The following is a 21,702-nucleotide window of genomic DNA, read 5'->3' as shown; positions in this document are numbered from 1 at the left end:
ACTTTAATTATTTCCCATATCTTTGTATGTCGTGTTCCTTAAGATGCCTTAAGACTTTAAGAGTCTTAAAACTATCAATACTTCCCGCAGTCACCACCAATTGTGAAAGAGAGTTCCACATCCTTATTGCCCTAACAGTGAAAAACCACCTGCGCAGTTTAAGGTTAAACCGATTCTCCCCCAATCTCATTGTGTGGCCCCCCGTCCTCTTACACTCCTTGAGACTGAATAGATTTTTCCTATGCTGGGATCACCATTGAGGTATTTGTAAATCACTATCATATCTCCTCTCAAGCAGCTTTTCTCCAGCGAGAATACGTTTAGTGTTTGCAGTCTTTCTTAGTAATTTAGGTCCTCCAGTCTCCTTATTAGTTTTGTTGCCCTTCTTTGGACTCTCTCCAGTTCCAGCACATCCCTTCTGAGGACCCTTGATTCCCCCATCGGTTCTCCCCTCAGTGAGTAGTTTGCATTTATGTTTTTTGCCCCCAAGTTTATTACTTTACATTTCTCCACATTAAACCTCATTTGCCATATAGTTGCCCACTCCATTAATTTGTTCAGGTCTTGCTGTAAAATTTCTATATCTTGATGTGAAGTTATTGCCTTGCTTAATTTTGTGTCATCTGCAAAAAAACTGAGATTGAGCTATTTATCCCGTCCTCTATATCATTTATAAATAAATTGAACAGAATTGGTCCCAAGACAGAACACTGGGGCACCCCACTTACTACTCCAGACCATTCTGAGTACACGTTACATATCACCACCCTTTGGACACGTCCCTGTAACAAGTTTTTAACCCAAGAACAAATCTTATGGTCCACGCCTACAGACCTCAGCTTGTAGATTAAGCACTTATGGGGGAGTGTATCGAATGCCTTTGCAAAATCCAGGTAGACTAAATCCATGGGCCTTCCACTGTCTAGATGGCAGCTCACTTCCTCGTAGAACAATTGATCTGGCAAGAACAACCTTTCGTAAACCCATGCCGATGACTACTTAAGATATTTTTTCCTCAGTAAATTCTTGGATATAGTCCCTTATCATCCCCTCTAATTTACCAACAATTGATGTTAGCCTGACTGGCCTGTAGTTCCCAGGGATTTGTCTCTGTCCTTTTTTGAATATTGGTACCGCATTGGCTTTTCTCCAATCAGCTGGTACAATTCCTTTCAGTATGCTGTCCACAAAGATTAGGAACAGTGGTCTGGCTATAACCTGACTGAGTTCTCTGAGGACTCTCGGGTGTAATCTGGTCCTAGTGATTTGTTTGTATTAAGTTTATCTAGTCTTTCCTTCACTCCTGCCTCTGTTAGCCACAAGGGTACATCCTGTGATGTGTCACCAACAGTACTTCCGTGGTCATTATACCCCTCCCTTGCCTGTGTAAACACTGAGGAGAAGAAGGCATTTAGTACAGTTGCCATCTCTGTGTCATCCGTAATCATCTTCCCTTCCTCGTCTTTTATGTGGGCAATATGCTCTGATCTTGCCTTTTTACTGTTAATGTATTTAAAAAATTTCTTTGGATTTCTTTTACTCTCCTCCACTATGTGTCTCTCTTTTTTAGCCGCCCTGATTGCGTTCTTACACTTCTTATTGTATTCCTTGTGTTTAAATGCTGACTGTGACCCATTACCTTTATATTGTTTAAAGGCCATTTTTTCTCTTTGATGAGGCTTTTTACATCTCCTTCACTCTTCTATATTTATTGCCCATTGGAATGCACTGTGTGATACCTTTGTTTAATATGCTCCTAAAGCATTCACATTTTTCTTTCGTGTTCAATGTTGTTTCAAGGATTTGGTCCCAATTAATGTCATGTAGTAGTGATCGCAGTTCAGAAAAATTGGTTAGTTTGAAATTTAGTGTTCTTGTGCTACCATCGTGCCTCTTTTTTCCATGTTTTACATTAAATGTGATCATCCTACGATCGCTAGATCCCAAATTGTCCTGTATTCCCACATCTGAGATCAGACTTGGATCGTTCGTAATTAATAAATCTATCAGGGCTTTCTTCTTAGTTGGGGAATCTACCAATTAGGACATGAAGTTGTCCTGTAAGACTTTTCTAAAATGACGGACCTTTAATGAGTGAGCTGTCCTCTCTGCCTAGTCAATGTTGGGATGGGCGGCACATTGGTGTAGTGAGTAGAACTTTCGCCTAGCAGTAAGAAGGGTCGCTGGTTCGAATCCCAACCACGACACTACCTGCCTGAAGTTTGCATGTTCTCCCTATGCCTGTGTGGGTTTCCTCCGGGTACTCCGGTTTCCTCCCTCACTCCAAAGACATGCTCCTGTCTAAATTGTCCCTAGTATGTATGAATGTGAGTTAGGGACCTTAGATTGTGAGCTCCTTGAGGGTAGGGACTGATGTGAATGTACAATGTATATGTAAAGCACTGCGTAAATTGATGGCGCTATATAAGTACCTGAATTAAAATAAATAATTGAAGTCCCCCATTATGATGACATTTCCCTGTCTTGCTGCTGTTTCCAACTGTGATAGTAGGCCCAGCTCTTCCTCCTCCTTTAGGTTGGGGGGCCTATAACATGCCCCCACTATTAATTTCCAACTTACGGTACTTCTTCTCTGTTAAGTTCCACTCATACTGATTCCACCCCCCCCCCCCCCCATCCCATTCACAATGTCGCTCCTCTCTGCCACCCTTACGTAATTTTTTACATATAGACAGACACCCCCTCTTCTACCCTCCCTGTCTTTCCGATACAAGGAATACCCCTGGATATTTGCCAGCCAATCATGTGAGCTGTCAAACCAAGTTTAATTTATTCTCACAAAGTCTAAGTCCTTCTCATGTAATAGCAAGGTTAGGTACACCATAATATTTTGTTGTTGTCATTTACCCTAATAATACAGTGGGTCCATCCTTGCATATGAAATCCCTAATACAATAGCGCAGCAAATATTAATTCACACATATAGGTGTAAACATTTCAGTAGCTTTCTACAGCTGCTTAAGATAACTACCATATCAGACTTCCTGTCTACATACGGACGCTACAGGAAGCCACTTATAGTCAATGAACAATAGCTAGCACTCAGCTGCAAAGCAAATTTAAAAACAAATGTCAAACATCTTTTAGTGATGTCATCAAGTTTTGATTCAGAGCCATTTTCTCAGGATGTCAGGAGTGTGGGATCAGAACACAGCTGAACTGAAAACCAAAATGTCATTACAACTGAATTCTAATTACACAGGTGTACGTCCAGTTATACTCGCTCTTACTTCCATGCTGGCCATTCACACCTTTGCAGTGCTTTGAGGTAATCCAAAGCACAATAGTACACATTACATGTGTTAGTGCATTGCAGTGTCCTTCATATTAAATGGTCCCCCAACACACCAAGGTAACACAGCACCAAGTTAAATGCGTTGCAGCACACCACAGTGCATAGTAACGCACTACCATACATAATCTCTATTGATGTTTAAGTGTGTTGCCATTCAATTGCATTGGCTGCCTAATGCAACATATGTTAATGTGTGATAAATTGCATAAGTCAATGCAGTACATCAGAATAGCAAGGTCTGAATGGGCCCTTAGGATACCCACAGACTACTGACAATCGTTGAAGATCAAGATGACTGTGGATAGCCTTGAATGGATCTTAGATTCCATGTGTTTTTGCACAAAGGCATGCATGCTTGTACAGGAGAAGCAGATTCTGTATGTATCTTGAGTACATTGCTCAGAAAAAAGATATTTTGAAGTATGGCAATTTCTAAGGCTATGTGTCCACAATTGCTAGCTACTATCATATATCCTGCACTCCTCTTAAAAATTGCTCACATTGGGCTCAGCTTTAGCACTCTCATCAAAGTGAGTCTTTTGGAAGATAAAGGACAATAACAAAAATACACTGGAAAGGTTCAAAGATGATTTACAGAGCACTGGTCTGTGGTTTGGTTTAATACGCTTTTCTAAATGTGCTATCTGTTCATTGTGGGTACCTTTACTTTATTTGTGAAGTTTTATATATTTTTTCATAAATTTCTCATTTTAAAATGATGTTTCTATGCACAATTTAAACCTCTAAGAATGCAAAAACTTTACCTGTTTTGACCTGAAGTTCCATATAGCTGTGTGCCTGATGCATCAGATGCTTCTTATCTGTCTCATAAAGGAAACAACAATAGCCACCATCGTCCGCTTGTGTGACGTTAAAAAGAGTTCTATAGAACAATCCATTGGAGAAATGGGATCCTTTGTGTGCTTTTTGATGGTGGTTGTCTGTTGTATTCTTTGCATGTTTTTCCTCAGTGCAATTTTGGTTTCTGTCTTTGGTGAGAACCCAATGTACAGTTAATAGATCATGCTGATGGATACGGTGTCCTCTGATAGAGCATGTGAGGTTCACATCATGTCCTTCTGGGCAAATGTACTTTGAATGTGGTGCAAAAATGGAGAATGCATCTGTCTCATCTGTAGAAAAGAAAGAGAACAAACGTCTTTTTCAGTTTAAATATTGGAGTTTTCCTTTTTTTTTATTCAATTCACGTTTCTTTTTCTCACCTATGTGGACAGATTTTACATTTTTTTTATTATTATTATTTCTGTGACATCAAAATATCAAGTGAGTGATTGCACACATTATTATAAAGCTGATTAAAATTGTAAATTACTGTAAAAGTGTAAGTGAAGCGACTACTTTAGGCATTACATAGTACTGACGTTCAGAGTCTCACTTGATTTATGCACACCACTACAAGGTAATTAACCTGTCATTACTATGTCATACAGGTCTGTGAGAAGTTGAATTTGATGGATATTTCTCTTAATTAGGTTAATAAAGTATGGAGGATAGATCCAAGGGAAAATATATTTTAGTTGTATGCATGACAGGTAATCAGTATATCTGTTGGAGAGGACTCTCCCAATAGTCTTTTGATATGTTAATAAAAAATAGTGATTTTGTATCTTTGGAATGTATCTTCAGGGATGTTTGTATTGGAATTGCTCAATGGAGCACAGAATAGCCCAAAGACACACTCATACATTAGCACTTTCAACGACTGTGAAAGTTATCTGTAATTATTAAACAATACTGCACAAAGTACCTTTAGGTCCTTTTACCTAAAACTCTACCCGCTAAAAAAAATTACTTTATTATACATACGGGTTCATTTACTAAAGGCAAATAGACTGTGCACTTTGCAAGTGCAGTTGTTCCAGAGCTTAGTGAATGAGTTGAAGGCTAAAACAACTAATCAACACAATTATAAATTGATAATGAAAACTGGACAACTATTTTTATTATCAGTTAGTTGGTCAGCCAATTAGTTGGCCTGCATACAGAATGCATTATTCGTTTACATGTCATTATACACAGTGCAGCACACATACAGCTTAGTACACCGTCCAAACATGTCTGTGGGTGCCTGAGAACACCCATGCGATCCGATTCCAGTGTCGGAAAAAAAAGTCCCAGCACTATTTTCCTGTGAATCCAATGAGAGTTAATCTCACATTGCACAGACATTGAACGCGATTGGCACTGCAGTGAGGGTGCGAATCACATGCGATATCTGTGTTCGCACAAGTGTGAACCCAGGCTTAGTCTGCCTTCTTCTAAAAGCTGAGATTTGTTCAGGTGTATAGAACGACGGTTGTCCCTCCCATTCAGAAATAAATCTGGCAAAGGAAAGCTACTGTTTCAGAAGAGAAAAAGGTATGAATCTGTAACATTGCTAGCTAAACGTCTTGAAAAGGTATATGGTTTACCAAGCAGGTATTTTTAACAAAACTAGATTGAAAGCCTTACACAGTCACAAACTATATGTGAGCCAAAGACTTGTTTTATTTCAGAGTCTCCCAAACAGAACCTCCAGTGATCCTTGAGAAATTATGGAAAAATTGAAAACCTTGCAGATTTTTATAACCATTTGAATGCTTCCTGCTTTTTAATCAGCAGACTGTGAATTATGTAGATGTTATAACAGATTAGCATGCTTTGAAACTAGAAGCGGACTACCTTAGAGCAGGTTGTACATCCTGTTTATCAGAAGCAGATGTCACAATGTTTTTATTCTGAGGTTTGGCACACGCCGAAGGTTTCAGGAAAACCACAAGCTGCGGGAGATGAACTAGTAACCAGCAGGTATGGCAGCTTGTAAAGTCATATGAAGTCGGTATCAGTTTGAAAATGACACTGCATTATGTGACTCTTATTAATGTACTAGCTAAATATATCCATAATCTTATCAAAAAGGCAAATAACTAAATATTAGTGTGCACTTGAGAAAGCCTAAAAACTTGATGAGAATAAAGTCCAAAAACATAAAGAAAGGAGGACAGCTATACGATCTAGATTCCGAGTTCAGACTATATACTCATATTCTTGCCTATTCAGATTACCTTGAAACTTACTCACAGTTTAGATGTATTGCAGTTTGGATGCAAAGCAATTGAACTGCAGCAAGTGGTCTATTCATAACATAACATGCGTCACTAACACTGCAATATAAATGGGCAAATGCAATGTATTTTGAAGTGAACATATTTTTTGCCTTTGCATGGCAAAGCAACAGCTTTACTTTAAACCCAGCTTCTGTATCGGAGGCGTAACTAGAACCTTCAGGGCCCCGATGGCAAAAACCCTTAAGGGCCTCTCCCTTTCATCCGAGCCCCAGGCTCCCAGGTCTGGGAGGGTGTCCATGGACTACATCATCCCAGAACCCTGCCTCCCGCGTGCCCCCTGGGGTGAACATCAAGCTCGCTCTGTGACTGCTGTGTTCTTTGGACACAGCTGATCATAGTAAAGGGCCAATCACAGCAACCCTTTACCATGTGATCAGCTGATCACATGTAAACAGACATACCAATTATCGGCAATTCTTTCCTCCCACGTGGTGTCTGTGAGAGGAAATGAGAGCCATTAACCGGCAACATTGTCCATACAATGTTTACACTGATAATAAGGGCTCTGATTATTTTTTATTTTTTTAACAATAAAATTTTTATTGAAGTGAAATTAGAGCATCACAGTTATACATACAATCTCTGTTGTATATAACATAACAATAGATATAGGAATGCACAGGAATATGCAATACATTGTAGATCTATTGATCTTGGTGTGCATTTTATTCATTTAAAAGTTATTATAGCGAGACCTATTAACCTTGCAGGATTCCATGGAGTGCCCTGATTATCAATGCAGCCCCATCAATGTCGCCTATCAGCACCGCCTATCAGTGCCTCCTCAGCAGTATTTTAAGCTGAGAGCGTCTCTCTCATACAGCCCAGAGAATGTACTGACAGTTCCCCCTCCCTTGCATGGATGGGAGAAGAGAGAGCCCATCTGCTCCTTCTCCTCCTGCCCCTCTCCACCTGTGTGCACAGTGGTAAGTGTGAAGCCCAGCAGCTTAATGATCAAATTCAGCTGCTTAGCTTCACACTTCCTGCAGTGCACACAGGTGGAGAGGGGCGGGAGTAGAAGGATCAGATTGGATCTCTCCTCTCCCATCTGTGTAAGGGAGGGGGAACTGTCAGTGCAGGCTCTGGGCTGTATGAGAGGGATGCTCTCGGCTCAGAGCCCTGTGGCCAGCAAACCCGCTGAGGCCCCCCTGACAGTGGTGAAACGCCATGGCCTGGCCGAAAGTGCAACCTTTGTGACCCTGGTAGTTTTGCCACTGTTCCGTATCAATTTATACTTCCCTTCCCTCTGCTCCTTCATTCATGTGGGTAGAAAAAGCCTTGTGGAAGTTTCAAGATGAACCTTGTTGGAGCTTTTACTGGGCTGAGGACTTCTTCTCTACAGCCATGTGATGGCACTTTTGCTAAGTGTCCAACTTCCAAGAATCAGCACTGTCACATGTTCCCCTATAAGGGCTCATTCACATGGGCAGAAAAAACGCTGCATTTAGATGCATAAGGCAGATAGTTTTGGATGCATATAAACGCAGCAGTATAGTGATCAATGAGCCCATACACATAGGGCTCATTTACATGGGAAAAAAAAAAAAAAGCTGTGTTTGGATGCATACTGAAGATAGTTTTGTACACATCTAAACGCAGAATTATAGTAATGAATGATCCCATAAACACAGCTGTGTCCACATGTCTACACAAATGTGCACTGTGTTTAGTCACACACAAAAAAAGTAGGACACCGCTGCAAATTTTATACGCATAGATCTGCAGAGTTTACTCACGTATGTGCATAAATACATGTATTTCAGGCGCATATTTTACACAGGATCTTTCTTTCATGCAGAAAATACACATCTAAACGCAGAGTTTTTCTGCCCGTATGAATGAGTTTTCAATCTGCCAGTAAAACTCTTTTTCATGCAGAAAATACACGTCTAAGCGCAGCTAAACAGCATTTTGTCTGCCCGTGTGAATGAGCCCTAACCAGAAGTAATGTGTAATTTCTCTTCACTCCTGGTAATGAATAGATCAATGTTGAAGAGAAAAGAAGGTAAATCTAAAGCCAGCAATACACAGTTCTAATCTTGGCCAGTTCAGCATGAACCGACTGAGATTCGAACGGTTAATGAACAGGCTGAATGTATCAAGTTGATCGATCAACTTAGGTACAACCTGCCTGCCAGATTTTCTTGTGATTATCGCTAGTTGCTGCTATAGCCACTAGCGCTAATCACTGTCTTCTCCCAGTTGGGACGGTCTCCCCCCCGCCTCTCTGCCAGGAGAAGACTGACGATTCCCCTGTCAGCGCTGCCTGTGTTGATGGGGCAATCATGCAAATTTTTTTCTTGCAACCAATGAAAGAAACTTGCACCTTATATGGCTGGTCTCAGCTGCGGCAGGAGCCACTATTAAAGCACACCTGTAGATTTGCTCTGCATTGGCAAAGAACAAGCTTGCTTTATCAGTAGTGCTTCCAATATGTACTCCTGAAACCAATGAGCTGTATAAACACATACAATGGGGCCCACGAAACTGTGTCAAGCTGCAAAATGTAATCTAGACAATAGCAAACAAAGTAGCAGGTTACGGTTCAAGTTAAAATTCAACTAGAAAATTTAAGAAAATATATACAGTATTGTGCTTTTGCAATAATCCCTAAAATCTTGGAAAATGAAAACTGAAATGATAAACAACTTTTTGCAAAGTCTATCTTTCAGTAAGGAAGGAAGCCATGTGGGCAACCAATAGAAGAACCAATAGAGGAAGGTTAGTCATGTACATATTGGTTACACACGACAGGCCTTTACAATAATCATATTAGTCAAAGATGAACTCACATTGTTAGTATGGTAGATTAGTGTTTGTATGCTTCTTTGTAATGTGCTATGTAAAATGTTTGCTATAATAGAGAATAAACCTAGATGTATGTAAATATGTTCCAGGTAACGCTCATGTAAATATTCCAGCATGTGTCAGAAGATTAAAATTAAAACAAATGTATATACTTCCCAAAGATATTAAAAGCAGGGTCCAATTTGTTATATCATTTATATACTAAGTTGAAGGTATACGACTATATTTGCAGTGTACCTCTAAAGGAAGCTTACAATTTACAAACTGCTTGTGGTTTCTGACCCACATCATTGTAAAAAATGTTCATCTGTAAAGAAATATCTATGTGGTAAACCTGCATGCTAGTTATAAAGATGTAACTATAAGAGAGCAAGAGTAAGTGGATGTTACACAATGTGGTTGATTTACTGGAGAGTGCAAAATCTGGTGCAGCTCTGCATCGAAACCGGCTTTCAGGTTTTTTATCAAAGCTTAAAGGAGTTGCAAAGTCAGAAGTTTTTTTTTATCTTAATGCATTAAGATAAAAAGCCTTGTCAAAGCTAAGGTCTCCTATACCCCAGAGGCCCTATCAAGATATTTACAGTATATCAATATACCCACCCTATCAGACGCTCACAGAGCAAGTCTGGATGCTCCTCTTACGTTAGAGGAGATCCGGTAAGCGACCAGCTCTTTTCCCAACTCCAAAGCACCTGGGGATAATGGGCTGCCAATGGAGGTATTCAAACAATACGCTGATATCCTTTTACCTAAGCTGTTGAAAATATTCAATGAGGCCCATGAGCAGGGCTAGTAGTATTTTGCTTTTCAAGCCTGATAAGCCAGCTACGGAGCCTAATTCCTATAGGCCTATTTCCTTGTTACAAGCTGACATAAAAATTTTGGCTAAAGTACTGGCTCGGAGGCTTAACAAAGTAATTGCTAATATCGTTAATGCAGACCAAGCTGGCTTCATGCTTAACAAATACTCTGCTGTCAACCTCAGACAACTTTATATAAATAAGCAAACACTAGCTGATAACGGAGAGGCGAGAGCACTTTTGTCGCTGGACACGAACAAAGCGTTTGATAGCATGGAGTGGTACTATTTGTGGGAAATGCTGGAAAGATTTGGCTTCAGAGAAAAATTCATTGTATCATAATCCCCAGGCTGCTATCCGGGAGGGTGACAGGATCGCACAGGTATTTTCACTGGGTAGGGGTAGTAGGCAGGGGTGCCCCCCCCCCCTCCTATTTGCCCTTGCATCAGAACCCCTGGTGGTTAAAATTAGGACCAGCTCTCTGGTTGAGGGTTTTAAATATGGTGCACTCCATGAAAAGATCATGTTGTATCAGGGTGGATTTGATTTAGATCAAGTCGATGTAAATCACGATTTAAATCACTAGTAAAAAGACTTGATTTAAATCAACTCAATTTAAATCATAATTTTTAAAGAGCAACTGTCATCTCTGTCCCGCATCGGCTCCTCCTCTGACCCACTGTTGACTCACCGACAGTCCCATTCACTTTAATGGGAGGGCTGGTGATGCAGCAGTGACACAACAAGGTGAGGAACGTGGCGGCAGCAGGTGAGTGGATGCCCACTAACAGGCGCTGCCATGAGGGATCTGAAATGACAGGTGCTCTTTAAATGTAAGGACTTATTCTTGCTGGTAGTTAGAATTTTTAATATTTGCAAACAAAATTAAGGTTTCCTATTTAGAATAATAAGCTGTCAGGTTAGTAAAACAGCGATATCAGAACCAATTCATACAGTTTGTAGTGTACATAGATTTGCAAAACAATGGGATAAAGGAATATTCCTGAACTCTGGTTTATCTTATGGTTCCTGTGAAATTGTGTGAATGCTTCAATGCAGTGCATGTTATCTCTGCTTGCAGAGCTTGGATTCATTGAATGAGTTTACCAAAAATGTAAATATTACAGTATATACAGCCTCATGCTACATAACTAAGCTCCATTTCATGCTAAATAAACTAAATCATTAATGTATCCTGAATAGAAAACTATATTTAGATAGATTTTTACTCCAAAAGCATTTTATTAAAATAAATTTAATAACATTCCAAAAAATCTGATTTAAATTAAAAAAAAAATCTGATTTTTCTGATTTTTCTTTTTTTTTTTTAAATCATCGATTTTTATCCACCCTGTGTTGTGTGCAGACGACATGCTGATTTTGATGGGAAACACAGGCCCCTCTTTGCAAGTGGTAATGGACATAATCACTTAGTATGGCACTTATTCAGGCTTGACTATTAACTGGACCAAGTCGGCCCTGTTGCCGCTGGATGGAGCTCTTCACCCCCAGTTATCTTCTTTCTGCCCACTGTCTATAGTGGGGCAGTTCAGATATTTGGGGATCATAGTTTTGCCTGAGGTTATGGACTATTGCCGTTTGAACATACCGTATTTCCTCTGCTGTCACGGTTTAGGGATAAGGTGAAATTGTGTTCTAAACTATTGGTGTCAGTGGTGGGTAGAGCTAATTTAGCAAAAATGATCTTAATGCCCCAGCTATTCTATTTCCTCCACAATACACCTGTGATTATACCCCTTAAAATAATTTGAATGGTAAATTCCATATTTTGCTCGCTACTATGCAGTTAGGGCTCTGCTAGAGTCAGGCTGGGGCAACTCCAGAGGTCCAAAGGATAATGGTGGCCTAGCTTTACCAAACACTTTATTCAGATTTTTTTTTAAAAACAAAAAAAGCCTTCTATGTGAAGCAGCCCCCCTAATACTTACTTGAGCACTATCTCTATCCAATGATGTCCACGGGTCCCTCGGCCATCCAGGACTCTTTTTATTATTGGCTGAGACACAGCAGCGGCGCCATTGGCTCCCGCTGCTGTCAAAGTCATATAGCCAATCAGGAGAATGCATTAAGGTAAAAAACTTTCAGCCTTTAGAACCACTGTAAAACCATATAAATGTAGCTTCCATTTAAAGTGATTGGAAAGTCTTGTTTTTTTTTCAATAAAAATAACAAACATGTTATACTTACTGCTCTGTTGCAGTGGATTTGCACAGAGCAGCCTGGATCCTCCTCTTCTTGGGTCCCTCTTCTGTGTTCCTGGCCCCTCCCTCTTGATGAGTGCCCCCACAGCAAGCAGCTTGCTATGGGGGCACCCGACCCGAGTCACAGCTCCCTGTGTCCATTTAGACACAGAGCTGCGGCCCAGCCCTGCCCCCTCTCTCTCTTGATTTGCTAGCTGACTTTGACTGCAGTGGGAGCCAATGGCACCCACCGCTGCTGTGTCTCAGTCAATCAGGAGGGAAAGTCTTGGATGGCCGAGGCACTTGTGGACAGAGATGGGACAAAAATAAGTATTGGGGTGGTGGGGTGAGGGGGGCTTTTTATCCTAATGCATAGAATGCTTTAAGATGAAAAACCTTCTGACTTTACAACCCCTTTTAGATAAAGTAGATATATCAGGGGTGTCAGAAACAGGTACATGAATCTGTCAGAGGCCTGCACTGAAGTCATTGCACTGATGACTGATTGTCATTGCTTGTACTGAGTGTCCATACCCCAGCCACTGCTCCTGCTGCACAGGTGACCGATGCATGGCTGAGAAGTTTGACAGCGCATGGCAGTGAGATCCATAGCCACTACAGAGTCCAAGAGCAGATTTTGAATCTGTCTACTGCCATCTGCTGTTGGACCTGATGAGGACTAGTTTCCCTGTGACTTAAGTCATTTCCAAAATATAGGCAAAGCCATGTTTGCGTAATGACATCAAAAGTATTCCAACCACTTTGTTTACATTCAGCTTTTGGTGAGGGAATATCCTGGGCAACTGCTGAATGGGGCTGGGGATAGAACTTGTGCGGGAAGCTGTCCCATTCGTGACAGCTTCTCAGCACATAAATGCCCCATTCTGAGCATTGGCGTACCTTGAGCTGAAGCTGAAGCTTTTACAATATACATACCATAATAGCAAGAAGTATAAAACATATCAGATTTATGAGTAATAGCAGACAATGTCATATTGCACTATACAACATTAGGTCCAATATTGCTACAGCCCTGTGGTTTAGAGCGGATTTAAAAACAAATTTCTTAGAAAAAAATAACTTGAACATTATGGAACCATAAAAAGGAAACTAATACTAGGACATGGGTATTCAGATAGTCTGTTGACACATTTTTGTCCATAGTTAAACTATTTAGTGTCAACGTAGATAAGAACAGCCTAGGTTTTAGAGAAAAAAGCAACAAAACAGTAAAGGAAAAGGGTAAAATAATGTTGTTCCACGATGAGAACAGTTTTTTAAAGAGTCTGTATATTCTGAGGCTCAAGTTTGGTTAATAGCATTTTTGAATGAAACCCAGGGTTCCCACTGCTTGTAGAAGCGTGAGGTTTTGCCATCTCTGTGGGCCACAAATTGCTCATAGCGAAAGGCTTCATCTACTTGCCTGACTACTGCGCTGACATTTGGTGTGAAGTCTGACTTCCAATTGCGTATGATTAATATCCTGGCAGCCATGAGTATTTGCATTACTACTGGTCTAGCGGTTGGATGATAGCAGCCAATGTGGATGCTAAGGATTGCCTGTTTAATATTGCTCTTGGTTAGAACTCCTGTGATTGAAGATATTATGCGAAATGCAACTTTTAATATTTGGGCAAGCCCAAAGCATATGGATTAAGGTTCCTACTTTGCCACACCCCCTGCAATATTCATTAAAACCATGTGAATTCAATGTGTCTGTTATATATAGGGTAAGATACCACCTGAGATGTAATTTTTGTGCAATTTCCCAATATGCTGCTGATCTTGTGTAGCATTGGTTGTAAAGTATGGCTTTTTTCCACTGACCCTCTGTAAAGGTGGAGAAGTCTGATTCCCACTTCTGCAGGGGGAGAGTTTTGGTGAATGTGCTTTTTTATTGCATATTTTTGTAAACGAGGGATATCCCTTTTGTTTTGGTGGATTGGTTGTTCCAGAATGCCCACACTTCATGAGGGATTTTGGTAGGGACTATCGGATGTGCTTTGAGAAATTATGTTATTCTGGTGTAGGTACCATATTTATTGGCGTATGACATGCACTTTTTTCCCCTTAAAATCAGGGAAAAATCGTGGGTGCGTGTTATACTCCAAACTGCTGCCTCGGAGGGGAAGGTGGGGACGAGCGCTGCCGAAATAGACAGAGCCGACTGTACTGTGTACTCGGCTAGACTTGGCTCCGCTCGCAGTCACGCCCAGTTCCGCCTCATGGCTTTTATGTCCTGCCATTGGATCGGTGTTGTGTCCATCATAGGAGCCGGGCCAAGGGGCGGGACTGCGAGAAGAGCCAAGAGGAGCCGAGTACACAGGACATCCAGCCCTGTCTATCTCAGAGGCGGTACCAGTAAAAATGTAAAGCCAATCATGCTGCAATTTTGGGCAAGGCTGGGAGATGAACACTGATCATTCTGCAATGATGGACAAGGCTGCAGATGGACACTGATAAGGCTGCATTGATGGGCATTTAAAATGTAAGTTTTTTTTCCTTAAACTTCCCTCCTAAACTTGGGGTGCATGTTATTCGCCGGCGCATGTTATACCCCGATAAATACGGTATATTCTTCTGTGGATGGTAGTGAATATTCCCAGATAGATGTAACAAGATCTGGTATATGTACTTTCAAGGACCTTAGGGGAATAGGGATTTCAGTTACATTTGAAGTTTGGGTGGTAGTGGTGCTGTTTCCAAGTGTTGATTACTATTTGTATAATAGGATGGGAATATTTGTTGTATGCGTCGGATATTGAATGGGACAAGAGTGTGGAATCTAGTGGGTTAGGGGATAACCAGTCCTTTTCTAATGAGGCCCAATGTTTTAGTGGGGATGTTTGGAACCAGTACTTGATTTGGTCCAAGATACTTGCTCTATAATAGTCATGAAGTATAGGAATGGCACATACCTCATGGTTTTTTGTGTTTTATTAAGATAGTTTGTGAGCATCTTGGTTTCTTGAGGTATAGGAAGGCCAATACCTCATGCTTTTTTGTGTTTTAGTAAGATAGTTTGTGAGCATCTTGGTTTCTTGTCTAACCAAATAAATGTATTGAGTTGTGTCTGCATAGTTTTGAAGAAAGATGTTGGTATATGAATTGGTAATGTTCTGAAGTAATAAAGGATTTTTGGTAATATGAGCATTTTATAGGCTGCTAGTTTTCCTGACCAAGATAGGTAAAAATGTTTAAGTCTGTCTGTTTCCTTTAGAATTGAGGAGAATAAAAGAGAGTCTTTTACTTTATATAGATTGCAGCTTGGGGAGACTAATTAGATTTCTAAGTATTGGATGGGATTGGTAGTCCATGGGTATGAAAATTTTGAGCTTAAATGACAATTGGTTTGTTCTTCTACTGCTATTGCCAATATGTTGGATTTAGAGGCATTGATTTTATAGTATGAGATCTTGTTAAAATTTGTTAGTATGTCATGTACGGCTGGTAGGGACGTACTCGGATTTAAGAGGGAGAGGATAACATTGTCTGCAAAAAGGGAAATAGAATGAGAATGTTGTGCAGAGGCGACCAGCGATAGGTTCTTAAAGTGGTGATGGTAAGAATTTCCTCAATATGTTGCATGTGTCAGTACTTGTACCTGAAACTGGTGCAAATGTTTGCTTAAATTAGGCACAGGAATTGGCAAAGGTAACTAGCAGCAGAAATAGAACATAAATGCTTTAATGAATTCCCCAGATTGGCCATGTGTTGGCTGAGTTACATTATTTGGTATAGAGTGGAGGACCAGTCAGGGCCGGTTTTCACAGAAGTAGATGGTACCGGTTTTCCAGAGGACACATTTAATATAGAGTTGTGCTTTACATCAGTGGTTCTCAACCCTGTCCTCAAGTACCCCCCAACAGGCCATGTTTGCAGGTTTTCCTTTTATCTTGCACAGGTACTTTAAATCAGAGTCAATGGCTTGGTATTTTGGATAGCTATTTTATCTAAGAGAAATTCCCAAAACATGGCCTGTTGGGGGTACGCGAGGACAGGGTTGAGGACCACTGCTCTACATTACACTTAACATGTGATTTCTGTCTTCTTCAACCTGTTCTTAGTACTTATTTAACAATAAACCATACATTCACCACAATAATAGGACTCTCCAACTGTATTTTATAAAAATTTCCATGTGTTATAACATTCTGGATAAATTCTGTGTTTATAAATGGTTATCAGGTTTTGCAGAACAACTCTTTTTAATGTTAAACAGAATCAGAAATGAGCATCTAAAGGCCAATAGGTGTTGCTAGGGTAAGTTTGACAGCATTCTTTCTTCAAGATAAAAAGAGATGATGCTCAATAAAAAACAGATACATTAAGTTTCATCATAGTTGTACAGCTTTTTAGTACATGGGGAAAGGAACAGTGTGATTTTAATAAAATATATGGGTTGCCTGGAGCTCTGCTCCTAGTTCAGTGCCTCCCTATTCCTACTCTGCCAATTGTTAATGGTAATGTATGAATGATGTTAACACAATATACCAACAATACCTACATTAATAGGAAGTACTTTATTGAAAACTCTGGCCACCAAGGAATTTTAAGGAAGGGCTTATATTCATTTAGAAGATGGAGCTAGCCAGGAAACTAAGGCAATTTGAATGAATGTGAACAATGCTTTTCTTATTATTTAGGGTAAAGACATCACTCTGCTACTTGCAATACCAATTAAAGTTGTTTTAAGTCCCCATTAGACCTGTACTACCTATATGAATTGTAACTATTCCTTAAAAAATAGACAATCTAAAATACAATATTGAAAATGAAAATTAAATAATAATGTATCTTTGTAAATTGCTTCCGTAGTTTAATGCTTGGCATTATTTTCCTAGAAAGTCTGTTTGACATTCCAGTTCACTCATACATCCCGACATCTTATTTCAAATCAGGACAGTTTAATCCTCACCTAGACACTATTCTTCTGACATTTACAATATCTAGGTCTATTCTGCTAACTCGTAGTTGCAGGAAAGGAAATCACTCAGTTTATGACCAGCCTAAATCTTGCTGTTAGAACATGGCTGCCTTGGAAACTTCATACAAAGTGTTACCCCACTGGTACCTGGTCTCTGCAAGGATAACTAAATAGGTTCCTACCTATCCACCCCTTCTGCTTCAGGAGCTGTAAAGGAAGAGGCATGTATCTGCATATTTGGGTGTCATGTCCCATAATTAGTAGGTTTTATAAGGTACTCTAAGGTACTCTCTACCTTACTAGAGAAACCCCTCACCTCGGATTCCTCAATAGGAGTTCTCAATAAGCGACCTACAGACGTCACAAGCTTTATTTAAAAATTGAAATCACTGCATACAAGCAAATCATGGTGAGGGCTCATAAAACCGTTAAACTCCATCCCGCCATAACAAATAACAGACCTTCCAGGCCATGATCCACAGTAAATTGAAGCTACCAAAATGGAGTTCCCAAGTATTCTAAAATCCCCCCCCCCCAAGGTTCCAACTCAACTCTACTAGAGCCTTAAAGGACCTACCTCCCCTTTGATTAAACTTAGGACCACTCTTATTGCTTCTCCAGAACCCCTGGGACCCCTTGTTTCTCACTCCCCTCTTCTTCCCCAATATTTCCCCTACCATTCCTCTTTCCCATTCTGTGTTACCCCCAATGTTTTATATCAGTGGCATTTCTCCAATGTTATGTCTCATATAAAGATTGGCAATTACAACCTCAAATTAGTGTCATGCCCTTTGGCAATGTACATGATTATTGTTTATGTCCCTTTATCTATGACGCTGTCAGTAATGTTTCTAACCTTCTTGTATCTTTATATTTCACTTAAGATCTTTCTTTGAATAAAAATGTTTTGAAAAAACAAAACTTAAATAAGGACAGATCCATTATCCTTAAAACAATTGTAGACTGTTTAAAAATGTAATAAATTCAGTGACTAGGTATGCTGATATACTGAACTAAGTTATGTTATTTACTCTGGGCTGTTCAGTAATTGATTGTTGAGCACATAATGTTTGTCATTCTTCCTGTACACAGCTAAGTGGAGTAGCACTAGATAAATACTACACAGTACTAATACTAATACATTTAAACAAATTAAACCTTTAAGGTTAAACCAGGTTATTTTTTCTCTAATTATCATTATAATGGTAAATAATATCAATTATATCAAGGTCCATACTTAAGATATTCTTAACATGTTAACAGAAGAAAATTAGTGCATGCTTGCACAAGAAACCCCAAGTAACTTTAGTAGATTGGGGATACACATTTCATTCTGATGATGAGCAAACTGCCTTGAACAATAGTAAAACATTTACTAGTTTCTTTGTGTATAAAAGGTATGTGGCTCTGAAGAATATGTGCAGTGGATTGCTGTCTCCCAGGGGCATGCTGTGATATTGAAACTTTAAACATACAGCGATTGGCTGTTGGGCTATATATAGCCATCAGCAGTACTGGAATTCAAATCCAGGATTTACAGTGGGATACTCTTTGATGGCCCTCCTCTCTTTGATGGCAGTTCCCAAAATAAGGAATACTATTGACATGCCCCTGTTCATACATTCAGTGATACCTAATATATTTTCTTTAACGTTTGAGTGAATTACCCACCGTATCGTGACTGTACATGATTGTGCATTCCAAACAAGACAGAGAAACATATTCTCTTATCTGTCTCGTCTGTGAACCTTGGCCGTGTCCTGAGGAGACCTAGCGGCGAAACGCGTATACATACAAGGGCTCACTGCACAATATTCATAGATGCATGTATGTTATAATCTTCATTCTTACTTTTATGTATTTGTAACCTTCAATAAATTTATATTTTTATACTGTTACTTTCTCTCCAGTGTTTCTCAGCCTAAAAAGTCCGCCCCCCTGGTAATACGTAGTACTACCTATTTTTTTTTGTCTTCATATATTTACGGATGTGCCCTATTTTTGCACTTTCTTCTTTGTCTGAAAAATATGGTATGGCTCTTGTAAAAAGTATTTGATTTTATATTCACAACACTAACATATGCGTGTTTTTACACTCGTGTTTTTCCGCAATTCCATTTGGGGGAATCGCGCTGATTCTGCCTGTGATTCAAAATCACTGAAGTGTGAACAGAGCTGTTTAACCTTCACAAGATGCGGGAAGGATACAAAAAGTGGTTCTACAATTTTATTAGCAGCAGTGACACTCTTCTGACACCTAAAACTCCCTGAAAGTGTCTGTTATAAAAAGTACAGAGCAATTAATTTGCCTATAGGGAGATCCTTTCACAGTGAAATACAAAGGTGCTGTACTTAGCTTTAGCTGGCTAGTCAGCACATACTTGGTATCCTACTAATTTCAAGGACAATGTTTTGTGTGTCCTAACTATCCCAAACAGTGCATCTTCTAAAGAGCAACTACAGGCAAAAAGTAAAGCAATCAGTGAATCTCTAAAGCTACCAGGAAACAATACATCTATTCTTAATTAGGACTGTTAATTTTATTATAATCTGCATTTTAAAACATCCAATGCAGCAGCAGGCTTCTGGCAGGATTTCTAGGTAGGAGTGCTGCCTCTTGTTACATTAGTTTGCTTTTATAACTTCCTACTCATTCGGCCATGCATATACAGTAGGTGATAATGTAGTGGGATAAACTAACTGCTTTCTTAGTCATGCATTCAGAGAAAGTGTAAAGGATGAGTGTGCCACAAGTCTATAAATAGTCCAGTATAGATTTATTGATCTATGATAAAAGAGTAGGTAAAACCATCATGCTTCGGGGGCTAACATATCGCCTTCATCAGGGTTAAAAAAAATTGTAAAAACAAGGTTAGTGAATAGATCTAAAAGTGGGGAGTTCTAAAATCTATTGCATAAAAACTTTGTTAGATGATAAAAGAACACAACAACCAATGAAAAAGTACACATATATCTCAGAAACCAACAATGAGTCCCTATTTGTGAGCCCTTGAAGAGTTAGCTTTACCTGAGCTGTTGTTTGAAGTAGAAAATCTATACTGAACTACGCAGATGTGTGGCACCCTCTTCCATAACACTTTATTTGGTTGCTCCATATGGTAGAGAGCTGGCTAAAGTGGAACTTTAGCCAGAAAATTAGGTCCTGATAAATCACTGCAGGCTGTTCTCTTTTGCAGGTATAGCTATGTAAAATAAGGCTGAGTTCACATATGTGCGGCTGCGGTTCCCAGCATGGGTCCGCTGCATTCCTGTTTACCGGTTCAGGTACGAATCAGGTCCGAATTTTTGCCTCAATTCACACCTGAACTGGACCCAAACACGCACAGGACCCTTTTGGAATGCAGACCGCGGCCATCCTGGACCTGTGTGAACTGGCTCCATTGAGAGAGGGTCACACTTGCATGTCATGCGACTTGGATGCCGGAGAAACCTGCTTCCAATTTGTACATATGTGAACCCGGCCTGAGACACTGTTGAAAAACCAGTAATGCACTGTCTCGACTAGTTGCTCTCTAGTCTCGGCACTGTGCCTAAAATCAGAGACACTAGAGGCTGATCAGCTGACAGCTTAAAGATTTACTGTTGCTGAAGGGGGAAGAAAACAACAGGAATGACATAGACTGTGCTGAGGGAGGGAGAAAAGAGCAGGAGAGGTTTACAGGACAAACTCTGCTGCCAGGGAGACACAAAAGCGTTAAACTGACAAGAACAGTGTCTTATCTTATTCCCCTTGTATTCTTTCCTTTCTCCCTCAGCTGCAGCTTGTGCACATCAGCACTGTAAAGCTTCTGTCAGCCTTCAGCTCTAAGCCAAGGCATACAATTATAAACATATTTTTATTGAAGAATGTGACATATAGTTTTTGAGACCAAGGAAAGGGAAGATATTCCAGTATTGACTGCTCTGGGCTCTAAACAAAATGTTGGCCTTCAGCAGGAAGAACCAGGAGCAATGACTATATATATATATATATATATATATATAATATATATATATGGACTATATATGGCTATATATGGTCTACGAATCATCGCAAGTAATTAAAAAATTTTTAACTATATTTTTTTATGTTTTTTCACTGCTTTCCATCATATTTTTGTCTAAACCCGCGTTTAGCCGCGTTTGGCGTCTGAAACGTGGAAATCTTCTGCGTCTGTACCCATTTTTTTGCTTCCAAAGAAACGCTGTTAAACGCAACTGCAAAAAAACGGCAATAAACGAGACTGTGTACATGGTCACATAGGATAACATTGAATGAGTTCAGGGGCAGTTGAAAAAAGTGTCCAACTGCCTCTGAACACACGTTTAACAGCGTCCCGTGTACATGGGGCCTAAAGCTTAGTCAAACCACACTGCAGGCTGAGGTCCAGCCTTAAATGGAATGACAAGGCAGTGATAACTAGACAAGTGCACACTGAAATATTTTCTTTCGGAATTTCGTTTTCATCCGAAAAATACTTTTATTTAGTTACTCCCAAAATTCGTTTTTATTCATTTTGTT

At 39.8% G+C, this 21,702-nt stretch overlaps 2 protein-coding genes across 2 annotated transcripts in view; one reads left to right on the top strand and one right to left on the bottom strand.

Moving 5' to 3' along the window:
- Positions 1-21,702, top strand: part of CDH23 (cadherin related 23) — a 1,935,615-nt gene that overhangs the window by 1,649,210 nt on the left and 264,703 nt on the right. The gene's annotated exons all lie outside the window — the stretch shown is intronic.
- Positions 1-21,702, bottom strand: part of VSIR (V-set immunoregulatory receptor) — an 85,483-nt gene that overhangs the window by 26,025 nt on the left and 37,756 nt on the right. Inside the window, exon 2 of the mRNA XM_073596702.1 lies at positions 4,081-4,449. Within this exon, the coding sequence (XP_073452803.1) occupies positions 4,081-4,449 (369 nt within the window). The remainder of the gene's footprint in view (positions 1-4,080; positions 4,450-21,702) is intronic.

The sequence above is a fragment of the Aquarana catesbeiana genome, linkage group LG08 (assembly GCF_042186555.1).
Source record: "Aquarana catesbeiana isolate 2022-GZ linkage group LG08, ASM4218655v1, whole genome shotgun sequence".
Lineage (NCBI taxonomy): Eukaryota > Metazoa > Chordata > Amphibia > Anura > Ranidae > Aquarana > Aquarana catesbeiana.
The sequence above is the reverse complement of the archived record's forward strand: the minus strand, read 5'-3'. Positions and strand labels throughout refer to the sequence as shown.